Source organism: Spermophilus citellus (assembly GCF_964194105.1).
Source record: "Spermophilus citellus genome assembly, chromosome: 1".
Lineage (NCBI taxonomy): Eukaryota > Metazoa > Chordata > Mammalia > Rodentia > Sciuridae > Spermophilus > Spermophilus citellus.
The window spans coordinates 92,129,929-92,142,789 of NC_138182.1; the positions used below are offsets into that span (position 1 = coordinate 92,129,929).

Genomic DNA, 12,861 nt, shown 5'->3' on the forward strand with positions numbered 1-12,861 from the left:
ATGCTACATTTCTTACATTAGCCTCCATGCTGTGATTGGATTTCTAGGGTTGTGCTTTCTTCATGTCTGATACTCTGTGTCCTCTGATCTCTCTCCCTGTCTCTCCTGCTTTCTCTGCCTGGACACCCCCACATTTCCCTCTCCCTTCCCTTCTGCCCCCCCATTTCCTTTTCCTCCTCATTGCCTTCCTCTCCCTTTCCTTCCTGTTTTATACTCCACACCTAAGTTAGGGCAGGTGATTTTTTTTCCTGTCTGACTTATTTCACTTAGTATACAGCCCTCCATATTCATCTGGATTTGGTAGATGACAGGATCTCCTTTTTTTAAGACTGAATAATTTTTCAGTCCAACAGTATACTATATTTTCTTTACCCATGGGTAAAATCCTGGGCATTTAGGTTATTTTTATGCCTTGACTAATGTGAACGCTGCTGCAAAGAACCTGGGTGGTCAGATATGTTTAGGAGATGGTGGCTTCTTTTCCTTTGCAGGCTATTGGGGGTCTTTTGTGGTTTCATAAGGATCATTGGGCTGTTTTCTACTTTCTATGAATAACACCTTTGGAATTTTGATAGAGGTCACACTGAATCTGTGTATCATCTGAGTAGTGTTGCTGTTTTGATATTAGTGTTTCTGATCCATGAACACTGGATATCTTTTCATTATTTGCACCTTCTTCAATATCTTTCATCAATGTTTTATGGGGTTCAATACTTCCTTTGTGAAATTTATACTGCAGTGCTTTTTAAAATGCTACCTTTCATGGAATGGTTTCCTTGACTTATTTTTTCAGATAGACCATTTTTGTGTGTGTGTATAAAAATGTTACTTTTAAAAAATATAGCTTGAGGTAATAAGTGAAAAGATGAGACACTGAAACCAAAAACCTACAAACTTAATTATCCATCCCCATAAAATTCAGTCTCCACTCCCCGCCCTGTGCCAAAGGGCCTCAGAGATACCGAGAACCCTCTTTGGAGTCAGACACGCACAGGCCCAAATATTAATTTCCAGATTATTTAGTAGTTGTTTGAATTGTACAAAGCATTTTGTTTTAATGTTATGTAGAAGAAAAGGAGAATTGGTCTTAGAAACTTCATAGATTTTAAAGCTTTTCCTGGCATGCTCTGTTGGACCCTCGGCTTGCCTTCTCTACCAAACAGAGAGAAACAACTTAGAAATTAGAACTCCACATGGCCTCTGCAGTGCTGAGCTCAAGGGACAAAGTGTGCCTTGATCGTGGCCTGTCCCTCTGAGTCACTCAGGTAAACAAATTACTGCTATTCCCAGAAGAGAGGAGCGCCCTGTGTCCCTCCAGTTCCTCTCCTCCTTGTTAATCTCTGTTCTCTTGGTCGGACCTTCAGAGAGAATAAAAGTCCCCTCCCAACAAGAAGGGTGCATACTCCAAGCTCTTCTCTGTCTCATCAGAGACACCCTGAGTATGTAAGTCCCAGAATCATGACACTCAGACTTTTGTAATGGCACCGTCAAGGTTCCCGTGGAAGAGTGGGCTAAGCCCAGGTTGAGGAAGCCACCCTGGAGCTCACGGAGGTGCCCTGAGGGAGGCGCTGTAGGGCTCTCTCTGAGAACCGCAGGCTGGTGCAGTCAGGTGCTGCTCCAGAATGTGGCCTCCGCTGTTTCCATAGCACTGTGTGTCACCAACTGTGTGCAGATTCTTCCTCCCGCCCGACACCGGCCACAAGGAAGCAGACAAACAAGGTGAGCTTCCATGCTGGTCATGAAAGGGGCATTCAGCCTGATCACAGGATGGGGAAAGGGCAGGAGAGATCATCCCACAGCAGAGGAAGCCAGCAGAGCCCCTCACTCCAGAGTGGGCACCTGCCCAGCGTGCAGTGACCCTGCCCAACACATACCTCACCCCGACTCACCTGCGCTTGGGTGAAGAGGTAGAGAGAAGTTAGTTAGAGGCTATAGGGATCAGAGGGAGGGAACTGTGCGGGTTGGAGGCTCTGGGCAAGCTGGGACTGGTGGCTGGGTAAAGAGCAAATGCATGTTCCAGTTAGTGGCAGGGCATTACCGGTGCTCGCTACACTGCCTGGCACAGGAGCTCAGTGGGAAGAAGGAGGCCTCCTGAATGCGCCTTCAGAGGAGGCCTGTGGGCCCTGTTCCATGGTTGTGTATTTGAAAGGAGAGGCCTTCTTCCTATATCACACATCTGGAGGATGACAGTGAGTATTCCTGTAAGACATAAGGAGCAGTTACAAGTTCTGAATTTGGGAGAACCTCCTGAGACTGAGAAAAAGTCTCCAATATGTACACACCAGACATGTTTTATAAAGAAGTTCATTAGGATCCCAAATGTAAAATCAATAACAAACAAGCCTTCGGTGATTCAGGGACACTGTGAGAAATAATAACACCTGCACTAAAAAGGGCAGGTCCCCACCAGCCACTGTGATTTTATAGCCACACGTCCTATTCAAGGCCATAATAGCCAGTTAGATTTACAACAATATAAACTAAAAATATAAAGTTTGAAAAAAAAATTAAAAGCTCCAATGTCAGGAAGAATGTTCTGGAACACATACTTAATCAATAATTCAACTCGAGTCAGAAAAAAATGATATTCAGTATCAAATGAATTGTGCCCAGAATGTGGACTGTAGGCGGTGTTTGGGACATATTTATTGAAGGAAACACCGGTCATGTGAATGGATGGATAATTACTTGTTTGCTAATAGTTATAAAAACTTACACCTTGATAATATTTAGAATAAAAGCGGGTATTAGTTACATCATATTATAGTAAGCATTTGGAGAGTAGAGAGACTGTGAGGCTGCAAGACACTTGGTGAAGGATTCTCGTAGGGCAGGAGCACTATCACGTCTCCTAGGGAGAGCAGGGCACAGGGCTGTGCTGGGCTGAAGGGCCTAAAGCCCCTGCAAGGGCATGGGATGTCAGGGGAGCCTGCATACCTGGCAGAGGCACGGTGCAATGACCAGCAGAGAGCAAAGAAGCCAGAGTGGGGGCCTGGGATCACCAGTGACCAACATTTATTCTCACCCAAGTGAAGAAGCTGGCACAGGGCATCTGCCACCCTGGTTGGGATACATCAGATGAGCAGGCACAGTGCTCAGCCACAGTAACTAAATCTGCTCGGGGCAAACAGCATGACTGCCAAAATAAGCAACTTTCTAATAAGGTCGGTATGGACAATGTGATTATCATGGGCAAATGAAAATAACGGGTCCAGTTAAAAATGGGCATTCGTCACAGTTCACTTCCAATATTGGGGAAGAAACCATGCTTTCTTGAAAGCCGTTGAGACTGAGTCGCAAGATGTTTCTGTGTGTATGCAGACATGATGCCAGAGACACAGACATGGGTGGCAAACATCGGAGGTAGCAAGGGTTAGGGTGGCACTTAGTCCCCCACACGTCATGAGGACCCTGTGGGGCTCTACCATTAAATGTTCTCTTCTAGATTCGATGGGAAGATGGACAGAGGAAACCTAACAGCCATCAGGGAATTTGTCCTCCTGGGCCTCTCGGACTCCTCAGCACATCCGCACCTCTTGGCCCTGCTCTTTCTCTGTATGGACTTGGTCACCGTGCTGGGAAACGCGCTCATCATCCTGGCCATCGGCGGTGACCCCCGCCTCCATTCCCCCATGTATTTCTTCCTTAGTAATTTGGCCTTTGTTGACATTTGCTTTATTTCCACAACAGTTCCTAAAATGGTAGTGAACCTCCTGACTGACACCCTGACCATCTCCCGCGAAGGCTGCCTCGCCCAGCTCTTCTTCTTCATTTCTTTTGTGAACATGGACAGCCTCCTTCTCTGTGTGATGGCCTACGATAGATACGTGGCCATTTGCCACCCTTTGCACTATGCCACCACAGTGAGCCCTCAGCTCTGCCTGCAGCTGGTGGCAGGGCTCTGGGTGGTCACCTGCCTTCATGCCCTCCTGCACACCATGTTGATGGCACGCCTGTCCTTCTGTGCCTCCAATGTCATCCACCATTTCTTCTGTGACCTCAACCCTCTCCTTCAGCTCTCCTGCTCGGACGTGTCCCTCAACATCATGGTCATTCTCACGGTGGGGAGTCTGCTGGCTCTCACGCCCCTTGCCTGCATCCTCACATCGTATGGCCTCATCTTCTGCACCATTCTGAAGGTCACCTCTACTCAGGGGAGGCAGAGAGCCTTTTCCACCTGCAGCTGCCACCTGTCGGTGGTTGTGCTATTCTATGGCACGGCCATCATGGTCTACTTCAGCCCTGCCTCCTCACACACACCCCAGGGAGATGCCCTGTCGGCTGTCATGTATACAACTGTCACACCCATGTTGAACCCTTTCATCTACAGCCTCAGGAACAGGGATGTGAAGGCAGCACTGCAGAAGACACTCTGCATGTGAGCTGCTCTCAGTGGTGACCATGACCCAGAGGTAAATCCAAGTGCCAGAGCAAGGGGCCAAGGCAGGCATGTCCCACGTGGGCACCGCAGCAGCCATCAGGTCGCCCTGATGCCTCTTTACACTGGAAACTGCATCCAGTGCTTTGTGTGTGTCCTCACACTCTGCCTTTGCAAACACTGGGTGACCCAGGAAACCCGTGGTCAGGATGAGGACGGTGCGTTCTGGAGAAGCAGATGGGGACCACCAGGTCCCTGACTTCAGTGCAGCGAGGTGTGATCAAACTTCAAGCCGTCCAAATGAGGATAAGTCCTGCTGGTGCAGCATCCGAGGTTCAGACTGGACCGCGGCTGGGTTCCAGTGCAGACCCATGGGTGGTAGGAGCAGGGCTCCTCTTGAAGCGCTCTCGGGAATGCTTCCCTGTCTAGGGAACACTCCTTCACTTTTCTCTCTCTTGACACACCTCGATGTCCCCATTCTGTCCACCATGTCCTTGTCACATGTGTGCCCAACTGTTTCTGGCATAGAGGAAGATCACCTTCTGCTCAAATCACGTTCCCTGCCAACAGGCAGAGGCTGGCGGAGCCCTCTACAGATGTGCCTGGTGCAGCCCACTCCCAAGGAAGAGTCATGGACTGTCCTCCTGGGAGGTAACAGGACCTCATTCAAGGGGAAGCCTTGCTCCAAACCTCGGAGTTTTGTTCCATCCTGTCTTGCTAATAGCAAATCAATATGCAATATGCAAAAGTGATTACATCAGCGGTTATTCCATTGTATAAACTCTATGTAGGATATGGCTCCAATCCCTAGTGCTTAGGGACTCACTCATTCCAGTTCACCTTTGGGAGTGTCACCTGTCCTTCTCCAGAATCAAAATGTCTGCTTTTGTGCCTCTGTAAATGATCAAGTGAACACACACATCCCACTTTTAAAACCTAGTAGAAATTCACACCTTCCCAAAGAAAAACAAATACAGATGCAAGAGTTAAAATCCCTTCGAAAAAAAAAATGTTTGTTTTTTTTAAAAAACCAACCAAGTTGGCAAGTAAACTTCAGCTTCAGCTATTCTAACATAGTTATCTAGCTTACAATATGGATAAAGAATGTAGATTCATGAAGGCAAATCAGTAAGTAAATAAATAATGTATGGGGAGGTGGCTTATAGCTTTGGCTCTACCTAATGAACATGGCTACTGACTTCCTATCTGTATACCTAAAAGGTCACCTGTCCAGAAGTCCACTTAATGGTTTGCTAGGGTTTTAGGTGTGGAAAATCATTTGGGATGATGGGTTTAGAAAGGGGACCCTTCTGAAATTTGAGATTATGTGTGTCAGGCTTTCAGATGTCACTCAAGCCAGCCCTGCCCTGGGTGACATCGTCATGAAGGTGGATCTGTCAGCAGGTACAAGCACCATTCTCACCCTCATCCCCGTCACTGTGCCGTCTTTAAATGGAATGCTCTTCTCTCCATCACCTAGAGCCCTTGAATGGCCCATTACAGAATCATGGGAAAGTGCAGACTGTTTAGTAGCTTCCCTGGACCAAAATAGGTACCTCAGAGTAATTATTTGAGGGTTTTCTTTTCTAAACATCCAAGAGTCAGCTAAAATGGTAAAGGTACTCCACAGGGGAAATGCACATCTTCCTTTCAAAAGTACTTTGCAACTTCCACCTGGCTGCAGGTGGACTTCAGCAAATCCAGGAAGGAGGCTCAGAGGACCTGGGGTTCCACCACTCACAGGGAGTGCTCTCTAAATGCGCTTCTGCTCATCTCACACATTCTTGAAGAAAAAGGAAAAAATATGAAATGCACGAGTATGTAGAAAGGAGGAAGACGGCAGTGGTTCCTGCGGTGGAGGGAGCAGCCTGGCCAGACACCAGGGACTCCTTAGAGCACAGCAGAGACTGGGAGATAAATGGGCACCAAGATGCCACTCGGTAAACAAAGAAAAGAAGAAGCAAAAGGGAGATGCTGCTCAGTGTCATTAGCCTGGTTTTCATGATATAGTGCCTTAGCATCCTTCAAAACTTCTGGGGAATGCAAATTCCTCCTTTCCCATTGAGGTGGTAAATTGGGCTCCTGAGAACTGGAGATTTAACCAGTGTCATTTTACTAGTAGTTCAAAGCCTGCAGAGGACTGCAAGACACTGGCAAAGCGTGAAGCTTGAGGCCATCTGTGCAGCTCCCAAAGCTGTATTTACCACATCCAGATGCACCCTGAGCCAGATGCAACTGTGGGGCCTCCTGATCCCACGCAGGTCATTGCATTGCACAGGATGATTTATGTAAGAATGAGGACAACTCTCCACCGTCTGGCTGTTACAGCACTCAGTTGTCCTTGAACTCTTTCAGCAGGCCATGTTGTGTATTTGCTGATTCTAAATTTGATACATAAGCAACCTGGAGAACTAGGCATAGTAGCCTACGCACATTCCATAAATAAGACCTTCAGATGTCTTTCCACTAGAAATCACCGTGAGGAATCTTATTAAAGTTAATTGCAAAGGCGTTTGGCTCCAATATTTTTTCTTGCCTGTGTCCCCAGGGCAGGCCGCAGGCTCAGCTGCTAGCCATCCCTCCTGGACTCTCCTAGGGTGGGCCGAATAGGGGCAGCAGTGCCTAGCTGGCTGTGGGGCTGGCGTGGGTCAGGTCTGCTGCCCCAGGGCATTTCCTCGTCCCAGTCCCCTGGCTGTCTTCCTCTGTTCTATTAGTACTGAGCGAAGTTACAGTCCTTCCAACAAAGGGAAGACTATGGATAACCACAGCCAAATCACACAAAACAAATGCTTTTCATTCACAGTCCTGGAAGACACATCACTCAACTGTGGGCACAGTCTATCTTGACGTGTATAAGAGCTAAATTATATTGCTGATGGCATTTTTTTTCCTGGTTTCTGTTGCTCAGTATTGTGTTTGTGAGATTCATCCATAAAAGAACACCAGGCCGATTCCCCTCATGAGCGTACATGCAATATCCTTAGCAAAATCCTAGCAACCCAATCTCAACCCCACATCAAAAGGGTCATTCACTGTGGTCAAGTAGCCTATAGCTCCCAGGATGCTGGTGGGTCATTATGAGCAGATCAGTAAACGACGTTCAGGTAAAAAAATGTGTAATCATCTCAGTGAATAAGACAAGGCTTGGACAAAATTCAACTTTCCTGAAGAAACTGAACCAGAGGTCCAGAAGAGGTGCAGAAGAAACATGCCTCAGTAAGCATGAGATCCTGCAGCCAGCACAGAACCAAGTGTGAGCAGGGAAAGCCCCCAGGTCAACAGCCCCAAACCGCCCACCGGCAGGACACTGGAGCAGAGAAATGACACAGAAAGGGAACTCAGAGGGCCCAAACAAGACAGGAGGAGGTGAAAGGGTCTCACTGAGCACATGACTGCGTTCAGAGAAAACCCTAGATGCTCCCCAAGAGCTGCAGGCAGTGAACTAGGAAGGAACTATTAAGCCACAGGGAACAGAATCAACGCAGACAAATCAGGGTGGGTTCACTGGGAAGGACAAACATGGTGAAGCAAGTTTCCGCCTCCTGCTTTATGGTCGACTTGGTGATTTACTGCACTCTCGCCATGACATGGAGACATGCCCAACAGGGCTGATCACTGGGCACATGCAGATTAGACCACCATGAGGCATCACCCCGACCTGTTAAAACAGTTGTTATCAATGGGAGGCTGAGACGAGGATGGCGAGTTTGAAGCAAGCCTCAGCAACTCAGTGAGAGCTTGTCTGTAAATAAATATAAAAAGGGCTGGGGACATGGCTCAGTGGTTAAGTGTCCCTGGGTTCAATCCCTGCTACCAAAAAAAAAAAAAAGAAAGAAAAAGTTTGTTATCAAAAAGATGGAAAGTAAATATTGGCAAGGAAGTGGAAAAAAAATGAGCCCCTGGTGAGAATGCAATTTGTTACAGTGATTATGGAAAATGGTAGACAAAGTCCTCAAAAAAAAAAAAAAGAAAAGAAAAGAAAAAAAAAGACTTACTCTATGACCAGCCATTTCAGGTCTGGTATTTACCCAAACACATTGAAGTCAGCATGTCAGAGGGACAGCTGGCCTGCCACGTGGTATGTGGTGTTACTCACAGATGCCAAGGAGCCAACCTAAGTGCCCATGGATGGATGGGTCATGGGGAAGGTGCGGTTGTTCACACCAGGGCTTTCCTATCAATCAGCTTCAAAGAAAGAGAAACTCTGTAGTTTGCAATGACATTGATGGAGCCAGAGAATGTCATGCCGAGTGAGGTAGGCAGAGACCCAAAGGCCTCCGGTTCTCACTCACAGGTGGACCCTAAAACGTCACCTCCCAGGAGCAGAGGGCAGCTTCCGCATGCCTGGGTGGGGGCCTGGGAGGAAGGGACGGCAGTAATGGACGGCAGCCTTAGCTAGGCAGGAGGAAGTCTGACTTTTCTGAGGTCTGTTACACACCATAGTGGTATAGCTGATAATCAGAACTAATAATAAGTGTTCCATATGGCTGAGAGTGGACTCCCAATGTTCTCATCACGAACGTGTTAAGTGTTTGAGATAATGCCTATTTTCATTAGTTTGGTCTGATTTTTTGTATACAGAAAAATCATGACTTTCTACCCCATAAATGATCTTTTAAATATGTAATAAAAATTAAATTAAGAAGGTCAAAGACCACTTTTTTGGAGTGACTTGAACAAGGTCACACTTCTTTCCAGGCCCCCTTGTCGCTGTGCACGCACACATCCATATCATCTCCTGACACCCAGGGTGCTCCCCCCCCAGACCCTGCCAACTGCTACGCCCACCTCCTGGTGGCAGGCCTTGTCCCCCTAGGCTCACTCACTGTTGTGGAAGGACGAGGGCCCCTTTGTGTTTTAGCTCTGTGTTTGTGAAGGAGACTTCCCCGTGGCCAGAGGGCTTGTATGTGTGTTCAGGGCGCCTTGTGCTGCAACCTCAATGTGGGGCCAGAGAGCAGCCCCATCTCCTGCCATCCACTTTGCAATGCTGGGCGTGGAGCCAGGGCCTGCTGGGTGAGGGCTGCATCAGTCCTGTTTCTAAGGGGAGTGCCACAGGCAGGGCAGCTGCAGTGGCCTGGGGCCCGGGGGGACATCCTCAGGCCTCCTCTGCTCTTCCTTAGTCCCTGGGAGAGCAACTGTGACCCTCACGAAAGTCAAGTCCTCAGGGAGCCCCTGTGATGTCCCAAAGTCAAGCCCAGCTCTCCCAGGCTGAGAAGTCCTAATGAAGCCCCCAGGGAGATTCCCTGGCCTTCCCTCCCCAGCCCCGACCACAGGGGAGAAAGACACCGACAAGCAAAGACTGGGGTGCTAACTGGTGACACAGATGCTGTGTGACGGCGAACAGCACAGCTGCCAGGAGGTCCCCACTACGTCGATGAGGCAATGGGTTCATTTGATTCGAGCCACGGCCTTGCTGAAAAGAAGAACTAAGATTATTTGACCAACAACATCACATTTCTGAAAATGAGCAAAATACAACAGCACGTGAGTGTACCCAGGGAAAAGCTGTGCGCCCGCTCCCCAGTAGCCCATGGGAAAGGGCCAGGCCCATAACTGCCCAGCAGTGATGCCCGTGGCCTAGCAGGACCTCCTCCATGCGGGAGCAAAGACTGCAGGCTATGCATTAAAACCAACAGATTAATAAAGTGTGAGTTGCTTTTTACACTTGAGTTTTATTTTAATGAAAGTATTGCTTGGCTTAGAAGATATTTTCTCTCTTCACTTTCTAAGTTCCTGCAGCTGAGGAACATGGAGCCTGCCTGTCAGTACAGAGGACTGGGTGACCAGGGAAAAGACTTAGGAAAAGGGAGGGACGGTGTGACATTTCAAATGCTGTTGGATCGTGGTGCAGCAAGAAGTACGATTTAAATTTTGTTATGGAAATATGAAAAAATGTCAGCATTTTTAGGTGACTAACAGGCATCATTACTTTATATATATGTGTGACTGCAGGACCAATATGTTCCTATAACATGTACACTCAGAAAAATGAGAAATCATATCCCATCTATGTATAGCAAAGTGCATAAATGCATTCTACTGTTATGTATAACCAATTAAAGCAAATAAACAAAACATTTTAAAAATGATATCCCCAACCACAGTAACATTACTTGATCTTCTAACTCTGTGGCGAATAATTTCCAAGATCCATCCATGAAAGCTCCCCTCCTTTCCTCCCCTGTGCACTGCAGGGAATGTGGACCCCGTGGGGGAGCCTGGGGGTCTGGTGCCTGAGAATCTCCACATTCTAAATCAGGAGGTGGACAGACAGGACCCAGCTGACCGCACGTCGCACTCAGCTGTTGTTTTCACGGTGATGCTGGAGACAGATGCCCGGGTTGTTTCCGCAGAGACTTTATACGCTTCCATCCCATTCTACACATACAAGAACATTTTTAGGATGGCTACCCAGATATTTTTTTCCTTTATATCATCATCTGGATTTGAGGCACCTGGGTGTACCTTCTGGGAATCCTCGCTTCTCTAGAGCTTTCTGGTCCCTTTAAGAATCTATTTGCTTGACAGATGCACATAACAGGTGCAAGGATTCTAAAGTCAGCCAGAACTTGGGGGGTGAAGAGTGCCTGTAAACAGACATCTTCCGCTCATGTCCCCTCCACCCCTGCTTTGTGCTCTGAGGCTGGTTTCACGGAGGCCACCCTCTCCGCCCGCCCTTGACTGACGGAGCAGATGACGGGTCCCCAGGCTGAAGCTGGGGGCACTCCTCCCTCCCGCAGGGCAGGCCCCCATCTTGGTCTCTCAGGTACCCTCTGTGCTTTGGGAGGTGAGTTTCCAGTGACAGGGCCATGCCAGGTTCAGTCCTTTGTTGTACAAGTCTGGACTGGCCGGGGGCCACCTTCCTGGGTTCCAACCCACCCTGCCACTGAAGAGTGAGGAGACCCCTAGGAAAACGGCTGACCCCCCTCATTTCTTCATCTGTAAAATGTGGATTACCAGAACTGCCCCATGGGAGGCTGTTCCTGAAGATTGGCCAGACAGCCCAGGTGAAGTCCCCCGGGCCCTGAGTGTGGTCGACTCCTTCCCGACCAGAGGATGCGGCATGGACCTGGCCTTCTGCTGGGGTTCTCGGGAGCGCCCTGGCTGCAGCAGGCGCTTTTCGCGCTGTTCCTGGCCGTGTACCTGCTCTCCCTCGTGGGAAACACCCTCATCATCTTCATTGTCCTGGTGGAGGCCACGCTGCAGACACCCATGTACGTTTTCCTAGGAAACCTGTCCTTCCTGGAGATCTGGTACACCACAGCCACGGTGCCTAAGCTGCTGGCCACCTGCCTGTCCAAGGGCGCGGCCATCTCTGTCCCTGGCTGCATTGTCCAGTACTACTTCTTCTTCTCCATTGGGGCCACCGAGTGCATCTTGCTGGCGGTGATGGCCTACGACCGGTATGTGGCCATCTGCAGCCCTCTCCGCTACTCCCTTCTCATGAGCCTTCAGCTCTGCCTGCGCTTTGCAGCTGGGTCTTGGGTCGGGGGCTTCCGGCCCCCCTCCTACCTACCATACTCATCTCTCGCCTGAACTTCTGTGGCCCCCAGAAGATCAACCACTTCTTCTGTGACTCAGACCCCATTTTTAAACTTTCCTGCTCAGACACGTTCTTGGCAGAGGCCTTGGGCTACACCTGCAGCTCTGTGGTGATTCTCAGCTCCTTCCTCCTCACCATGTCCTCCTATGGCAACATTGTGGCCACCGTCCTCAGGCTTTCCTCCCTAGAGGCTCGGAAGAAGACCTTCTCCACCTGTGCCTCCCACCTCACCGTGGTCACCATCTACTACAGCACCATCATCTTCGCCTACGTCCGCCCTCCAGCCAAGTACAACTTCACTATTGGCAAAGTGATCTCCGTGTTCTACTGCGTGGTCACCCCGCTGGTGAACCCACTCTTATATACCCTGAGAAACAAAGACGTGAAGAAAGCGTTCAAGAAAATTCTGGCACAGAAGAGATTCCTCTTGACCAGAAACAGACAGGAGTTTTGAGATATCAACACAGAAAAGCAGTTTAGAATGGAAACTCAAACTCATGGGCAAATGGTAAGTACTAAAAACCGTAGTCTGCTGTTGATACCACCTAACGTGACCACCTGTGCATGGTACTTGTGTTTTAAACTCCACAGGACAGCCGTTCCACGTCTGCTCTGCCTCTGGTGCCTTAGTACAGCGCTGTGATGGGGGAAGGTACCTGACCCAGGCTCCTGCCCCTAACGCGTCCACAGGCTGGCCGAGCGGCAGTATTCCAGGGACCCCAGGGGCCACAAAATCTCTGTTAAGTCGGGGCAGTGGTCCTCCATCTAATGATCTGATGGTCTGATCTACACTTGGTCCTTTGTACCTCAAAAATGTGTCCCCTTCAGGGACATTTCCTACACACACATGCCGAGTCAATGTTCTTCTCAGGCACTGATGTTGACTTGTCAATGATAATGCCGCTTAGTAATTCTGTTAGAAAAATTAGGCCGTCGGGAT

General features: G+C 48.8%; 1 protein-coding gene and 1 pseudogene across 2 annotated transcripts; both read left to right on the top strand.

The window, feature by feature from the left end:
• Nucleotides 1–3,458: 3,458 nt before the first annotated feature.
• On the top strand, nt 3,459–4,382 carry LOC308643671 (olfactory receptor 1C1-like; the record flags this gene model as incomplete). Its single annotated transcript, XM_081283724.1, has 1 exon — nt 3,459–4,382. One exon carries the CDS (start codon nt 3,459–3,461, stop codon nt 4,380–4,382), a length of 924 nt encoding a protein of 307 aa, XP_081139850.1.
• A 7,052-nt stretch (nt 4,383–11,434) lies between these two features.
• Nucleotides 11,435–12,375, top strand: LOC308643733 (olfactory receptor 11L1-like; annotated as a pseudogene). Its single transcript has one exon. The product of its transcript is annotated as an olfactory receptor 11L1-like (transcript).
• Nucleotides 12,376–12,861: the final 486 nt, after the last annotated feature.